Below are 17,292 nucleotides of genomic sequence, written 5' to 3'. Positions count from 1 at the left end.
AACCACAGCCCTGGCTCGCCAAGGACCCCCACAGAGCTCTGCAGAGGCAATATGGGTACACTGATGCAGGAGGGAGGTTCACACCTATGCACCCATGCATGCACACATACATATGCATTAATGTGCATATATGCACACAATGCACACGTGCACACCCACACATACATGTATGCATGTACATCAGCACACACGTGCACGCTGCATGCACACATGCATGTACACGTACGTACACATGAAGCCCCTCCACAGCTGGGTGGCTGCATGTTAACCCATGTGCACCACTCCCGCTGGGTGGAAGCCACCTGTGTCTCCCATGTAACCCGCCAAAGCCAGGAGAGGTTGCAGAGGGAGGCAGGAGCCCAGCAGGAGCTCTGGGCCACCAGAAGCCAAGCCAGGCCCAGGTGGCCCCGGGCCTCTGGTGGCCCTGAGGTGCTGGCCACTGTTAAGCCCAGCCGTGCAGGGGCCAAGGGCGAGGCTCTGGACAGCACTCAAGCCTTGCAATGTGACTAGGTTTGGGTTTTCAAGATGCTTTGGCCCCAGCCTGCTTTTCAAGTCGCCCTGTCTCCTCACGCCAACTCAGCTGCTGCCGCCTCCTGTCACACAGCGCCTTGGAGCCGGGACGCAGGGGTCCACACACAGCAGACCCAATGTCTGGATGCCTGGGTCCTGCCTGAGACCTCACACCCCATGGCTGGGGCTCAACATCCAGGGTCCTGGTCAGCAGAGGCTCGCTCCCACCCGACCGGCCACCATGTGGCCCCAAAGCAACAGCCCCAACTCGGGCCTCAGCCCACACGGCTCCACCCTGACCCAGCCTGCCCCGCCTGCAGCCACACTCCACCTGAAAGACATCTGAGCTGGAACGCTCTTTTGGCTCCAAAATCTTCAACAGCTGCCCACTGGAAAGAAATGCCAGCCCACTCCTCCCGAGACAATGTGTGAGCCCCTCCGAGATGCCGCCTCACTCTGGACTCATCCACAGCCCCCTGCCGGCCCTCATCTCCCAGTCTCAGGCCACTGCAGGGCACCTGCCAGGGCAGAGCCTTCTGCCCACTCCTCACCACACACCAAGCACCACGGCAGCTTTACTCGTAAAAGCCAAAAAGCCAAAGCTCCAGAGACCCTTCAGCAGGTGCACAGGTGCAAAGACCCCACGCACAGATGGCTGCTCAGCACTGGGCAGGAACGGACCACTGACCACACCGCCACCCTAAGGGCAACGCACCAAGTGGTCCCACCCATAGCAATGAATGTCTGTGATCACCCCCAAATCCCTATGTTAAAATTCCCACCCCTAGGACAGCGGTGTTGGGAGGTGGGATCAGCTCCTTCCGCCGCGGAGCTCTGGGGAGCTCTTTCGTGAGGGCACTGATGGTTCCAGGAGGGATCCCGTCCCCATGAGGACACAGCAAGAAGGCACAGCCATCTATGAACCAGGAAACACAACCACCCCCTACACCAAATCCACAGTGCCGTCATCTATGAACCAGGAAATACAACCACTCCCTACACCAAATCCACAGCGCCGCCGTCTATGTACCAGGAAGCGCAACCCCCCCTTCCCGCCACCCCCCCAAATCCACAGAACCTTGATCTTGGACATCCAGCCTCCAGAACCATGAGACAAACTCGGGTAGTTTATAAGCCACTGAGCCTGCAGTATTGTCACAGCAGCCCAAGCTGACTGAGACGGTGACAAAATGTTAGGAAAAAAGGACACTGCGGGAAGCTGGGGATCCAGCCAGGGGTCCAGCCATGAAAGGGCAGCTGGGAGGGTCCTGCAGGACAGACGCTGCCTGGCCCCTGCCTGTGGCAGGGCAGCACGCACTCCACTGGTGACGAGTCAAACCCAACTTCACATGCACCCCTCCCACCCTCCCTCCCCACCACGAGGCCACACCCACCGCCGGGTCCCGCTGTGAGACCCCCAGTTTCCTGCCTCACACTAGGTCTGGAGCTGGTGAGCTCAGCCTCCCAGGAGACCGTCGTGGGCAATGGCAGCTGTGTGCGACACTTGCTTCAGCACCAGAGTTAAATATAAACTACCCCTTCAATCAGGTCCTTCCTCTTCCCAAACGCCTGGGGAACTCCCATTGCAGAAATCCAAAGGCCCGGTGTTCAGGAAGCGCCCAGCACCCCCACAGCATGGGCCCTTCGAGGGTGGCTCTGCCATTCCCTCCTCAGTGAGGTATGGCAGTCACTGTCTGCAGCCTGCCGTGTCAGCTTCCCGAGCGCAGGGGCTGTGGCTGCCCTGCCCACCTGCATCCCTAGCCCCTACGCAGAAGGTGCTGTGTACATGTTTCCTGAGTGAACCGAATGAACCTGGCCCTGGTCCACGGTGCTGGATCCCTCATGTCCCCATTGGGTCCCCCGCCCTCCAGTGCCCATCAGGATGGACCTGACTGCGTGTCACCAGCCACGGCTCCTGGGAGAATGGGGCCCACATCTCCCACACCTGAGGGAGCCTAGGTCTCCGGGAGGCCCCCACACAATCACAAGCAAGGTGCTTTGCCTCTGCAAGCATGGTTCCTGGTGGGCCTGCCCCAGGCCGCCCCACAGTGGACCCCAGACGCTAGGGAGCCTGCAGGAGGCACATCCTCAGGTGCACTCAGCACGCCACCACTAGGAGGGGCCAGAGTCCGCCCACTGCTCCCACTGAGCCAGCTTCCAGAGGAGAAAACCACCCTCCCGATTGGACCCGCTGGCCAAGATCTGGAGAGGCCAACCAGGAGGAAGCAAGACTGTGCCCCGGCTTCCTTGTCCCCCGCAGGAAAGGAAAACAGAGGAAAAGGACGCTCCAAGCCCCACGAGAGGGTGCAGCCCTGAGAGCACGAGCTGAGGGCTCATCTGATGCTCAAGATTCAAAGCCAGGTGCGGTGGCTCACGCCTGTAATCCCAGCACTTTGAGGCCAAGGCAGGTGGATCATTTGAGGTCAGGAGTTCAAGACCAGCCTGGCTAACATGGTGAAACGCCGTCTCTACCAAAAAATTTACAAAAATGGCCAGGCACAGTGGCTCACGCCTGTAATCCCAGCACTTTGGGAGGCCAAGGAGGGCGGATCACAAGGTCAGGAGATAGAGACCATCCTGGCTAACACGGTGAAACCCCGTCTCCACTAAAACTACAAAAAATTAGCCGGGCGTGGTGGCGGGCGCCTGTAGTCCCAGCTACTCGGGAGGCTGAGGCAGGAGAATCACTTGAACCCGAGAGGCAGAGGTTGCAGTGAGACGAGACTGCACCACTGCACTCCAGCCTGGACGACAGAGTGAGACTCTGTCTCAAAAATAAATAAATAAATAAAAAATAAAAATAAAAAACATATAAAGATTCAAGTAAGTAACCCATGACCTCAGTGGCAGGGCTGAGACCTGGAGCCGACACCTGGGAGTCAGACTTCCAGGGTTCTAGGCTGCTTCCCGTCTACGATGCCTGAGCCAAGCCCCACAGTGCTCAAGACTGTGAGATGTGGGCTGAGAAGCCAGGAAGCCCCCACCAGGCTGCGGGGAGGCAGGGCCAGTGCACACACCGGGAGCAAGGCCAGAGCCACAGAGCCCCACCTGGGAGATTCACATGACCACTCGTCAGCACCCATGAGAAGGCGGGTTGGTGGCAGCCCACGCGTGTGCATGCGTGTGCCTGTGATCTTGGCTCTTGGAAACAGCCGGGAAATCTAACCCTGACCACGAGCTGTGCCGACGGGTGCAGGATCAGAGCCAGGCACCAACCTGACACAGGGGCCCGAGGAGGGGCAGCCCTCCTGCAGCGGAGGACGGATGCCCCTCATCCAGCTTCACAAGGGGCCTCATGCCTGCCCCACTTCAGCCTCAGAACCCCAGGAGGTAGACAGCACCTCAGTGCCTGATTGACTGGAGGGGAAACTGAGGCACGGAGAGGACAAGCTGCCTCCCTGAAGTCACACAACCCCTAACGGCAGGGCCTGAACAGACTTGGGTCTCCTGGCTCCTCAGCTTATCTCCGGCAAGCAGCCCAGGACGTGCTCTTCTGTTCCAGCACGCACCCTCAGGCAGGGAGGTGAGAAGACAAGGGGGTGCCCTGAGAGAGGAAGTGCACCCGGCTGGCCCCGCTGCTGAGGCTCAAGAAAGAGCCACTCCGAAACTCACTACCCCAGGTGGGGCATGACAGCCAGGGGCAGCGATGGCAGGACAGCCTCTGGACTGGAACCCAATCCCATCTCCACAGCAGCAGAGTGCCCAGGTGCCTCAAAGGTGCAGACACTAACTGCCCCTCGCTGGTCAGGGGCCATGCCACCTTGTTCTATTCCTACTGAGGCTTCCGTGCAGACTGGCTCCCAAGTGGGAGTGACCCTCCCCACTGGAAGTGGATGGTGTCACTCACCCACGTTTTCTACGTTTTTTTTGTTTTGTTTTGTTTTGTTTGTTTGTTTGTTTTGAGACAGAATCTCTCCCTTGGTCGCCCAGGCTGGAGTGCAGTGGTGCAATCTCAGCTCACTGCAACCTCTGCCTCCTGGACTCAAGTGATCCACCTTAGCCACCCAGGTAGCTGGGACTACAGGTGCACACCACCAAGTCTGGCTAATTTTTTGCATTTTTAGTAGAGACAGGGGTCTCGTCATGTTGCCCAGGCTGGTCTCGAACTCCTGGACTTGAGTGATCTGCCTGACTCGGCCTCTCAAAGTGCTTGGATTACAGGCGTGAGCCACCGCACCTGGCCATACAAAATTTCTGAGCTCCCGTCTCCTCACGTGCTGGGTCTTACCACAGCCATTACTGAAGCCCCCGACAGCCTGGGAGACTGGTCCCCAGCCTTGCCCAGCCCATCTAACCCAGCTGTGGGCACTGGCCTGGACATCTCCACCTGGGGGACAGGGACAGAGCCCCGCCCCTGCCCAGCTCACTGACCGTTGCCAAACAGTCTGGGATGAGATCGCTGATGGGGGAAGGGCAGGAGTCCGCAGGCCAAGGCCCCCTCTCCAGACATCTGACCAGGCCACAAGCAAGGGCCTGACTGGTCAACCCTCGCCCCATCCAGTGGGACTGAGGCTGAGCAAACCCGCGCGGCTGGAGAAAGGGCTGCTTCATTCATCCCACAGGTGGGCCCGGCCCCACCACAGCCCTGGGGGCTTCATTCATCCCACAGCGTGGACCTGGCCCCACAGTCCCTGGGGATTAGGACAGGCAACAGAACAGCCACATCTCTACAGGCCGCACAAGTCCCGCTCAGTGGCGGGGCCCAGCACCCATCAGTGTGGACACGGTTAACAATGGCAACAGACACAGCGCCCTCCAGTTTGACCACACCCTTCCGCCCCCCCACCCTACTCCGTCCCTGCAGGGCCCCTGAAACATCAGGGTGACCACACAGGTTTGACAGAAGAGAAAACGGAGCCTGGGCCGCCGCCAGACAGTGCGGTACCCAGAGCACCAACTCTGAGGTCAGACGGGGACAGAGACCTGGGCCAGCACCGTCCCTCCTGGAGCCTCCCAGGCCTTGGGGTCCCCATGTGGACGCCATCCAGGGAGCACCAGCGCCCAGGGTTACTCGGCAGCTTTTAGGTGCAAAGCAGCCAGCAGGACGGGCGGCCACAGGGGACAAGAGGGCTCCCTCCCTGCTGTCTGCTGCACTGGCCTCATCTCATTTAATCCTTCAACAATCCTACAGGGGGAGGGACATCTTTCCCACGTGACCGATGGGGAAACTGAGGCCAGGAGAGGGAAATGACTCGCCCCTGGCTGCCTCCAGAGTGTGCCCCCACTGCCCCGTGCTGGCCGGCCCAGGGCAGCCCAGGCCACAGGCGGGACTCAGGAAGGAGCTTCTGAGAGCCAGCTGCGCACTGTCCCCGGGGACCCCTTCTGCCCGGCGCACAGGCCCACAGGCAGGTGGCAACCGAGCCTGCCCCAGCAGAGACCCCTGGCATGCACCAGGCCAGCCTGCAGGGCATTGGGGAGTGCCGGGCCACTCCTCTCCACTTCCCTGCATGATCTGCCTTCAGTCAGCCAATGACAGTCACTCGCCAAGCATCTCCGAGGCCTGCACAGCTCAATGACATGGGCAGGGAAGCAGGGGACCAAGGACACGCAGCTGACGATGGCCACGAGAAGGGAAGGGGGCTGCTAAGACACACGGGTCAGGGGTCCTGCTCCCAGGGACACTGGGCGATGTCTGGAGACATCTGTGGTTGTCACAACTGGGGGGTGCTCCTGGCCTGGTGTGGGTGGAGGCCAGGGACGCTGCTCAGTACCCTGCAGTGCCCAGGACAGCCCCACCCCAGAGGATGATCCAGTGTAAAACACCCATGGAGCTGAGGCTGGGGAATCCTAATCAAAATGTCTGTGGGCAGATCCCAGATCCCAGATCCCAGGGCGGGATCCCCCACGGAGCAGTTTCTCACAGAGCACCCAATGTGTGCCACACACGCCAGGTTCTGTGGACGTGACAAGATATCACCACGCCGGCAGCGGGAGCAGCAGCCAGCATTCAGTGGGTGCCCACGTGCCGTGGGACAGGGATCACCACCGAGTCCTCACCCCACTGCCCCCTGAGGAAACTGAGGCACAGACCTGAAGTCCCACAGTTGCAACAGGCAGAGGTGGGCTCTGAACCTGAGTCTCCCCAGGCCATGTACCTGATCCGGACACCACACTGCTCCCAGGCCCTGCAGGTGGCCCGAGGCCCCACCCACCAGTGCTGTCCTGAGAGCGCCTGTCAGCAGGCTGCCGGAGACCAGGCTAGACCAGGAACCCCCACAGCAGAGACCATCGGAGGCTTCTGACCCAGAGGCAGGGAGTGGGGATGGAGGGTGGGAGACTGGACCACAGGCATCTTGACGGCGGGGAGGGATGTGGCCAGGCCCAGATGACAGCGAGAGTCTGGATCCAGGGCAACCAACTCTGGACAGTCCAGAAGACCTGCCAGGTGCCCTACAGAGGACAGACATGGTGGGAGGCCCCCCGGTGGGGAATGCTCCACGCAAGGCCTGGTGGCAGGAGCTACATGCACCTGCAACCACCCGCACGCCAGCAACCCGGCACTTAGGATCCCAGTTCTGCGAAACGACTTAATTTCTACCAGATAATGACCCTGCACGTGGGCCTTGCCAGAGCCCCTGGCCACTCCTAATCGCATCCACCGCTCTCAGTCACCCAGGTGGGCAAGCCACACAAGGCTTCCCATTCTCCACTCACAAGCTGGGGTGCCCAGCGGGGAGAACACAGCCCTGCTGGGGAACCAGAAGGGGCGCCAGGTCCCAGCTCTGTCTACAGGGTAGGGCCGAGCAGGCCCCGCAAGCGCCCCTCTAAGATCCGTCCGACTCCACCACACACCTCCCCAACCTCCTGATGCCACGGCGTCCTCCCCATGCTGCCCAGGGTCCCGGTCCCAGACAGAGACAGGCTCCAGCACAAGACTCAGAAAGTGAAACCTCTCGTGGTTAAATCTCACCACAGCACCGGCAGCCGGGCAGGAGGCTCGGCAGGAAGCTCCACGGAGCTCACAGCTGTGGAACGGAGCTTCCCGGACCATGCCCGGGAAAAGCAGACCCTTTCAGCCACCATCATCATAACTGATTACATGTAAACGCAAAGGACGTGAGAGCAGGCCCGGACCGAGTCCCCACGTCTCCCCAGCCTGGGCTCGGGCTTGGGAAGTCAAGGTTGGACGAGGCTATCCAAGGGCGCTTCCTGCTCCCAGGGTCTTCTGGGACACGGCACAGCCACCCTGCCAGGCGCCAGAGGCCACGCTCCACGCCTCCCAACACTGGGCCAGCAGAGGCCCGGCCCTTCCCGTGGGGCCACCGCACCCCATGCTGGATCCCGGGCCTTGTCACTGCCCCGTGGGGGCCGGCGCAGGCCAGACAGGAAGCCTCCGGAACTAACCATCCTGCTTTATTTAGAAAGCCTGGAGCCACTCCGGCTCAGCCTCGCTAGCAGCCTCAGGCCCCGGGAACAGGCATTCCCATGGAAGTCCCAACGTTTCCAAGCACAAACCTGCCACAAGGAACTATACGAGGGTCCCCTCCACAGTTTACCAGTGGGACGAAAACCTAACAGCCGAGGGCTGCCCGTGAGAGGCAGAAGCCCAGCAGGCCTGGGGAATGGGAACCCAGATCCAAGAGCTCCTGGCAGGGCCTGCAGGAGCTCTCCAGGCCACAGGGCGGACCCCAGGATGGCAGCGGCGCGGCACGGAGGCTGGAGCAGTGTGTGCACTAAGCGCGCAGTACATGCTCGCCACTCCTGTTCCCATCCACAGCTGTCACCACCATCGACAGAAGTGGAATACCATGGGTATAAAACAATATATGCATTCACACCCATGCATACACTGAGTAGTGAATTCACACACACACGGCTTTGACCGTGCATAGAAAAATACTCTAAGCACTCATGGAAACTTCTGACAAAATAATTTGCGCTGATTATCCCTCAGCTTTGCCACGAGCATTTTACGTTGTATGCTACCACACAGTAAAGGGTCTCAAATGGGGGCAACGTGCCCCTCAAGGGACAATGGGCACTGTCTGGAGACATCTGTGGTTATCACGACTTGGGGGTGCTCCTGGCATGGAGTGGGTGGAGGCCTCGGACACTGCTCAGCACCCTGCAGTGCCCAGGGCAGCCCCACCCCAGAGACCGACCCGGCCCAATGTGCACAGGGCCCCGGGGAGACCTGTTGCATGTAACAGAGAGGCCCATTTGAAGCGTGAACAGCACATTTTAGCCGCCGCGGGAGAGGCGGCAGGGCAGCCGGAACCCCGTCCAGCTCTAGGGCTCCATAAGGTCCCTCTCCACCCCGAAAACAGGGCATGGGACGTCCTTGCCAGGCTGACCGACCTCACAGGCCGTGTGCAGCCCCAGGGAGGCAGTAGATGAGTGCGAGCGGACATAGCATTCTTCCAGAACATGCTTCACCTTGTTGCAAACCCAGGGGTCGGGGCAGGGCCCTGGAGCCCTGCTGCCCCAGAGCCTGGAAGGAGCCAGCACCACCCACACAAATGAGACCCTCCTGGGCCCCAGATGCCACAGGGGTGCGGTGGCAGGCCCCTGCCTCCCTCCCCAACATTCACTCCACAACGCTGTACAGGAGCCATGGGGAGAAGGAGGGATGGAGCCCCCACTGCTAAGGGGCAGGGGAGTTAAGAATTCTAGGGAGAGGCAGACCCGGCTTGGCTGGGCCTCCTGCGGAGTGCCAGGACCTCCGCCCAGAGGTCTCTGAACATTCCATGGGCCGCAGGCGCCATAGCCACCTGCTGCAGCCCAACAGCCCCTTCCTCCCGGGGAGCCTTGGCCCCACCCTCTAGCTGCTCCCTGAAAAACAGGGGCAATCGCAAGCTCGGGGCTGGCCTACTGGGCGAGTGGAATGAGTTCCCACAAGCAGGCAGGGAGCCTGACAAAAGTCCCCTCCCCTGCACCCTGGGGCCCCAGCCCCTGGACCTCAGGTGGTCAAAGTCCTCCCAGCAAGGGGCCCTCCAGCTGGGATGCAAGGTTGCTTGGACGGGAAGTTTTCTGAGGGTATGTCTCATCAGATTCCCTTGGGTGTGAAGCCCTCCCAAACCCCTGGCAGCCCCAGCCCTCTGCGTGGCAGTGACACCAGTCCTCCTTGGGTCGCACGTGAGCTCACGTCTTCCTCACTGTCCTATCTGCCCCGCCTGGCCCTGAGCCTGACAGCAACCTCCCATCTTACAGGCTGATAGGGGTCAACTTCCAGGCTCACAGAGTGGGAGGGGGTGGGACTGCAGACACAGGTGCTCCTGCAGCAGACACTCCCGGGCCACAGGCGGGCACTGGACAGAGGATGCCGGAAGGGCTGCATCACTTCCAGACTTGCTCCAAGCAGCCAAGGCAGCAGACACGGGAGCCCTGACCTTCGTCCTTGAACCCCGTGTCAATCTCAAGTCCAAAGTGCAGGCACAGAAGCCTGGGTGCACGCAGGAAAGGCGGCGGGGGTTCTGGAGGTCACAGAGCCACAGGGCAAGGCCATCTGGTAAGATCTTTATGACACCAGTAATTCCTAACTCCCCTCCATCCAAACAAAGTCCATGACCCACTACAAAAGCCAGCCAGTGCCACTCTGTGCAAAGTGCCACCATACGGGCCCCACTGCACATTTCCTCCAAACGTGAGGGCCACGGTTCTGCCTACCCGCGTCCCCTGGAAAGATGGCCCATTTTAGAACCCTTAGATAAATCAAAACACAAGTTTGGAGAAAAAAATCAGGAAGGCATTTCATCCAAGGCACCTCTCTAACCCGGGACACGGAGGGTCCTCTCACAGCAGGAGAGGCAATGTGTTCCCCACACAACATGCGACCTGCCTCCTCCCCAGGAGCCACCGCCACCAGCACGCCCCCTCCTCGGTCACCGCTGCCTCTGCCCGCATTGCCGACCTTCCCCACCGCCCCGCCCCCGGCCCAGGAGCTAACCTAAGGAGCTCGGGAGGGCAGGGGCGGGGCAGGGTAAGAGCTTCTGTTTTGTAAACGACTGAAGGGGCCCTTATTTGGGGTGACAACACTTTACAGCTGCCCCGACTGGCTCCCTGCAGCAGGTGTGCCTTGGGGAGAAGGAGGTTCACCAGCAAACCTTCTCCAGGACGGTGGGGAGGAGCTGGCAGGTGGGGGGCTGCTCCCAACGAGGACTCGGCGTGGCTCCCACCAGGACTCTAAGGAAGGGGGCGGGGGAGGCTGCTGAGATAGCTGCTTGGGACAATAAGCAAAGGCTCCCTCAGGTGTCAATCGCCCCACCCTCAGCTGAGCAGAACCCTGAGGAGAGGAAAGACTGTCTTTTTCCCACAGGGTGCATTCCAGCCAAGCGGAGTACGAGGTTTCCCGGAACAAGAAGGCAGGAGAATGGCCCTGAAGGGAATAAGGGGATAGGGGACACGGAGGAGTCTTCGAGGGGATGGGGGGGTGTACGGGGCCTGCATGGAGGGTACAGGGCTCTGCTTGGAGGGAAGGGTCAACGCGGGGCCCTGAGAAGTGAGGGGTGAGTGTGCCCTGTGGGTTACAGCCCAAAGGTCTGGCCCTGAAGGGATAGCGAGGGGTGGGTACTCCGGTGGGGTAAGGTCCCTGTGCGGGGAGGGTCTGGTCCCTTGAGAAGGGACAGAGGGCAAATCCTGAAGAGTCCTGGAGGCCCAATGTGGACGGCAGAAACTGGGAGCTGACCTAGGAGGGATCGGGGGCCTGATCCAGACAGGACAGACACGGGCTGACACCGGAGGGTCCCTGGTGCCAACGTGAACAGCAGAGGCAGGGGCTGACCCGGGAGGATCCCAGGTGCCAACATGAACAGTTAAGGCAGGGGCTGACCCCAAAGAAATCAGGGGCCCAGAGCTGACCCTGGAGGGTCCCAGGTGCCGACCTAGACAGCAAAGGCAGGGCTGACCCCAGAGGGTGCCAAGCCGACCCGGACGACACAGGCAGGGCTGATCCCGGAGGGTCCCGGCCCGACCCGGACAGGCAGGGTAGGCACAGGCAGGGCAGGGCCCGCAGCCGGCAGGCCCGGGGGCCGCACTCACCGAGCAGCAGCAGCTTGAGCTCGCGCCGGGCGTCGCGCTTGTCCCGCCGCAGCTGCTTCTCGATCTCGGCGTTGATCCGCTTGGACTCCTTCACCTCATCGCTCAGGCAACACGCCATCATGGACTCCAGAGTCATCGTCCCGGCCCCGGCCGCCGCGGCCGCCTGCCCGCCGCCGCCCCCCGGCCCGGCCCTGGCCGGAGCCGCCTCGGCCGCCGCCCGCCGCGGCCCTCGGGCCTCGGCCCCCGGCCCTCGGCCCCGGGCCGGCCCGCCCCGCCTCGGCCGCCGCCTGGCGAGCCGCCGGGTCCCCGCTCGGGCCGCGCCAGCCGCGGACTCCCGCGCGGCCGCACTTAGCCCGCGCCGCCGCGGCAGCCACCGCCAACCGCAGCCGCCGCAACCGAGCGACAGCGCCGGACAACCTAGCAGGCTGGGAGCGCAGCCCCCGACGGGCAGACGGTGCGGCCAATGGGAGGGGCCGGCAGCCAAGCGCGCCCACCGTGGGGGCGGGACTAGCGGCCTGGGCGGGGCGTCGGCAGGCGCGAAAGGGGCGGGGCGGGGCGAGGGCTAGGGGCCCGCGGGTTTGGTTGCGCCGACGTGGGAAGGGGGACGCGCAGCCGGGAGCCGGGGCGGGGCCGCCCGGGATTGTGGGAATGTGGCGGACTCGGCCGGCCAGGCTCGGCTCCGCTCGGCTCCGTTCGGCCCCGCTCGGTCTCGCTCGGCTCGGCCCGCTCGGCCCAGGCGGGGTGGCGGAGACGCGCACGCGGCCGCTGCGCTCTCTGGGTCTCCAGGTGCCTGGGCAGCTGTCGCTGCCCGCGGGAAGCGGCCTGACATTGCCTGACAGGAACCTTCACTCATCCATTAAAAAACGTTAATGGAGGCCGGGCGCGGTGGCTCACGCCTGTAATCCCAGCACTTTGGAAGGCCGAGGAGGGCGGATCACCTGAGGTCTGGAGTTCGAGACCAGCCTGACCAACATGGAGAAACCCCGTCTCTACTAAAAATACAAAATTAGCCCGGCGTGGTGGTGCACGCCCGTAATCCCAGCTACTCGGGAGGCTGAGGCAGGAGAATCACTTGAACCCGGGAGGCGGAGGTTGCAGTGAGCCAAGAACAAGCCATTGCACTCCAGCCTGGGCAACAAGAACGAAACAACGTCTCCAAAAAAAAAAAAAAAAGGGCCGGGCGCGGTGGCTCACGCCTGTAATCCCAGCACTTTCGGAGGCCGAGGCGACCAATCACGAGGTCAGGATATCGAGACCTGAACGCCTGTAGTCCCAGCTACTCGGGAGGCTGAGCCAGGAGAATGGCATGAACCCGGGAGGTGGAGCTTGCAGTGAGCCCAGATCGCGCCACTGCACTCCAGCCTGGGCGACAGAGCGAGACTCTGTCTCAAAAAAAAAAAAAACGTTAATGGGACACCTACTGTGTATTAGGCATTAACGGGACACATTCTATATACCAGGCACAGACCAGAGATTAATGGAGTGCCTAGTGTACATCAGGTGTAAATCAGGCCTTGCTCCAGTGCCTGCACTATTCCAGGCCAGGCATACGCATTAATGGAATGCCTACAGGATACCAGCCACTGCTATAAGCCGGTCAAGCTAACCCTACCCAAGTGATACCTTTTTTTTTTTTTTGAGATGGAGTCTTGCTCTGTCGCCTAGGCTGGAGTGCAGGGGCGTGATCTAGGTTCATTGCACCCTCTGCCTCCCAGGCTGTAGTGATTCTCCTGCCTCAGCCTCCTGAGTAGCTGGGATTACAGGCATGCCACCATGCCTGGTTAATTTTGTATTTTTAGTAGAGACTGGGTTTCACCATGTTGGCCAGGCTGGTCTCAAACTCCTGGCCTCTAGTGATCTGCCCTCCTCGGCCTCCCAAAGCGCTGGGATTATAGACATGAGCCACCTCACCCAGCCATATCTTTATCCTTACTTCGCAGATGAAATGGAAGTGGCCACCAGAATTTATAAAAACATGTGTGTTCCCACCATCTTGCTGACTACTGAAAACCCTTTTCCCTCTCTGGCCTCCTTGGCCAACCCCTGCGCATCCTCTCTGTTTCAGTTCAAACGTCAGCTCCTCAGGGAGACTTCTCCTGACTCCTCAGACCAAGCCAGGTACCTTCTCTTGAGCCACAACTTGAAATTGTATATTCTGGCCAGGCGCAGTGGCTCCTGCCGGTAATCCCAGTACTTTGGGAGGCCAGGCAGGTGGACTGCTTGAGCTCAGGAGTTCGAGACCAGCCTGGATAACATGGCGAAACCCCGTTTCTACTAAAGATACAAAAAATTAGCTGGGTGTGGTGGCACATGCCTGTAATCCCAGCTACTTGGGAGGCTGAGACAGGAGAATCTCTTGAACCCAGGAGGTGGAGGTTGCAGTGAGCCGATATCGCACCACTGCACTCTAGCCTGGGCGACAAGAGTGAAACTCCATCTCCAAAAAGAAAGAAAGAAATTATATATTCTTCTGGGGGTCTCTCTGGAGACTCAGTTTCCCAAATTGGCCATCAGCTCCATGAGGTCAGAGCCTGTCTGGTTCACCTAGAACAAAGATTGGCAAACCACAACCCTCGGCCCTATGGCCCATAAGCTCAGAACGGCTTTTACATTTTTTTTTTTTTTTTTTTTTTTGAGATGGAGTCTCGCTCTGTCGCCCAGGCTGGAGTGCAGTGGCACGATCTCAGCTCACTACAAGCTCCGCCTCCCAGGTTCACGCCATTCTACTGCCTCAGCCTCCCGAGTAGCTGGGACTGTGGGCACCCGCCACCACTCCTGGCTAATTTTTTTGTTGTATTTTTTTGTAGAGACGGGGTTTCACCATGTTAGCCAGGATGGTCTTGATCCTCTGACCTTGTGATCCGCCTGCCTTGGCCTCCTAAAGTGCTGGGATTACAGGCGTGAGCCACCGGGCCCAGCCTGGCTTTTACATTTTTAAACGGTTTTTAAAAACCAAAAGACAGTAATATTTCGGTACACATAAAAATTATATGGAACTCAAATTTCAGTGTCCATGTATAGGGTTTTTTGGAAGCCAGTCATATCCATTGATTTCCATACTGAGTGTGGCTACTCTTACCCCACAGGGCAGCATTACAAGAACTCTTAAAAGATTTCCTATGTGGTCCCTTACAGAAAGAGACCTAGAATGAGGCTCTAACACACACTAGGTGCTCAATCAATGTGTTTGGAATGATGCGAAAGGAGTAAAAAAGCCTGGTCTGGGAAGAGTGGCTCATGCCTGTAATCCCAATACTTTGGGAGGCCAAGGCAGGAGGACTGCTTGAGGCCAGGAGTTTCAGACCAGCCTTGGCAGCATAGCAAGACTCCCACACACACACCCTACGAAAGTAAAAATAAAATTTGCTGGGCGCGGTGGCTCACGCCTGTCATCCCAGCACTTTGGGAGGCCAAGGCAGGCAGATGACCTGGGGTCAGGAGTTCAAGACCAGCCTGGCCAACATGGTGAAACCCCGTCTCTACTAAAAATACAAAAATTAGCCAGGCATGGTGGCTTGCACCTGTAATCTCAGCTACTTGGGAGGCGGAGGCAGGAGAATCGCTTGAACCCAGGAGGTGGAGGTTGCAGTGAGCTGAGATCACACCAGGAGGTGGAGGTTGCAGTGAGCTGAGATCGCACCACTGCACTCCAACCTGGGTGACACAGTGAGACTCCATCTCAAAAAATAAAAGAAAATAATGAAATAAAATTAGCCGGGCATGGTAGCGTGTGCCTGTAGTCCCAGCTATTCAGGAGGCCAAGGTGGGAGGAGGATCACTTCAGCCCAAGAGGTCAAGACTGCAGTGAGCCATGATTGCACCACTGCACTCCAGCCTGGGTAACAGAATAAGACCTTCTCTCAAAAACTGAAATTAAGGCAGGTGCAGTTGCTCATGCCTATAATCCCAGCACTTTGGGAGGCCAAGGCAGGAGGATCACTTGAGCCCAGGAGTTCAAGACCAGCCTGGACAACATAGTGAGACCCTGTCTCTACGAAAAAAAAAAAGACAAAGGGAAGATATTAAAAATGAATACTAGAGCCTAGATTGTTCTTGGAGCTGGAAATTCATTTTAAAGAGGAGGAAACTGAGGCACCATTGCACACGACTTTGCTGACTGCGGCACCTCTCCCAGCCCCTGACGCTGCCTGACCTCCCCACCACCTGCTCCCTCTACCTGGCCCTTCCCAGGTTCCAAATGTCAGGAGCCTATCCCTCATCTTCAGAGGTACGCCTTGATATACCCTTCTCCCTTCTCTTGAGATAAGAGGGCAAAGGGAGGGTCAAAGTCTCCGTTTATCAGTTCCTTGGGTGTGTGGGAAGATTAGCTCACTTTTTTTTTTTTTGAGATAGAGTCTTGCTCTGTTGCCCAGGCTGGAGTGCAATCAATGGCATGATCTTGGCTCACTGCAACCTCCACCTCCCGGGCTCAAGCAATTCTCCCACCTCAGCCTCCCCAGTAACTGGGACTACGGGCACCCCCACATCATGCTCGGCTAATTTTTGTATTTTTGTAGAGATAGGGTTTCACCATGTTGGCCAGGATGGTCTTGAACTCCTGACCTCAGGTGATCTACCCACCTGGGCCTCCCAGAGTGCTGGGCTTACAGGTGTGAGCCACTGCCCAGCCAAAAGATTAGCTCCTTGAAAAGCTCATCTTCTGGGCTTCCAATCCCGCCTCAGCTGCACGAAGCCAGGGGGCTCCCGGAGTTCCCCCCTCAATAGATCAAAGCTTCAATTGCATGTGAAACTTACAACCAGAGGGCAAATTCTGACCAAAAACATTGTCACTCACTTGGCCAGGCAGAGTGGCTCATGCTTGTAATACCAACACTTTGGGAGGCCAAGGCGGGAGGACCGCTTGAGCCCAAGAGTTAGAGACCAGCCTGGACAATATAATGAGATCCTGTCTCTGTTAAAATAACATACGGCCGGGCGCGGTGGCTCACGCCTGTAATCCCAGCCCTTTGGGAGGCCGAGGCGGGCGGATCATGAGGTCAGGAGCTCTAGACCATCACGGCTAACACGGTGAAACACCATCTCTACTAAAAATACAAAATTTTTAGTATTTTTACTAAATTTTTTACTCCATTTTTATTAAATGGAGACAGGGTTTCTCCATGCTGGTCGGGCTGGCCTCAAACTCCCGACCTCAGGTGATCCACCCGACTCGACCTCCCAAAGTGCTGGGATTATGGGCTTGAGCCACCGCGCCTGGCCTTTTTTTTTTTTTTTTTTTGAGACAGGATCTTGATCTGTCGCCCAGGCTACAGTGCAGTGGCACAATTTCAGCACACTGCAGCCTTGAATTCCTGGGCTCAAATGATCCTCCCACCTTAGCCTCCCGAGTAGCTGGGACTACAGGTGCCCACCAATATGCTCAGCTAAATTTTTTTTTTTTGAGACAGAGTCTCGCTCTGTCGCCCAGGCTGGAGTGCAGTGGCGCAATCTCGGCTCACTGCAAGCTCCGCCTCCCGGGTTCACGCCATTCTCTTGCCTCAGCCTCTCCGAGTAGCTGGGACTACAGGTGCCCGCCACCACGCCCAGCTAATTTTTTTTTGTATTTTTAGTAGAGACGGGGTTTCACCGTGGTCTCGATCTCCTGACCTCGTGATCCGCCCGCCTCAGCCTCCCAAAGTGCTGGGATTACAAGCGTGAGCCACCGCGCCCGGCCAAATTTGTTTAATTTTTTGTAGAGATGGGATCTCACTAGCTTGCCCAGGCTGATCTCAAACTCCTGGGCTCAAGCAATCCTCCCTCCTCAACCAGTCTCTGCCATAATGCCCTGTTCTTTTCTTTCAGCAC

At 58.9% G+C, this 17,292-nt stretch overlaps 1 protein-coding gene across 1 annotated transcript in view; it reads right to left on the bottom strand.

Moving 5' to 3' along the window:
* GNA11 (G protein subunit alpha 11) overlaps positions 1 to 11,906 on the bottom strand; it is a 29,574-nt gene extending 17,668 nt beyond the window's left edge. Inside the window, exon 1 of the mRNA XM_055247227.2 lies at positions 11,488 to 11,906. Coding sequence (XP_055103202.1) covers positions 11,488 to 11,623 — 136 coding nt within the window. The 5' untranslated portion in view covers positions 11,624 to 11,906. The remainder of the gene's footprint in view (positions 1 to 11,487) is intronic.
* Positions 11,907 to 17,292: the final 5,386 nt, after the last annotated feature.

The sequence above is a fragment of the Symphalangus syndactylus genome, chromosome 17, assembly GCF_028878055.3.
Source record: "Symphalangus syndactylus isolate Jambi chromosome 17, NHGRI_mSymSyn1-v2.1_pri, whole genome shotgun sequence".
Taxonomy (NCBI): domain Eukaryota; kingdom Metazoa; phylum Chordata; class Mammalia; order Primates; family Hylobatidae; genus Symphalangus; species Symphalangus syndactylus.
Note: the sequence above shows the minus strand (reverse complement) of the source record. Positions and strands in the feature narration are given on the sequence as shown.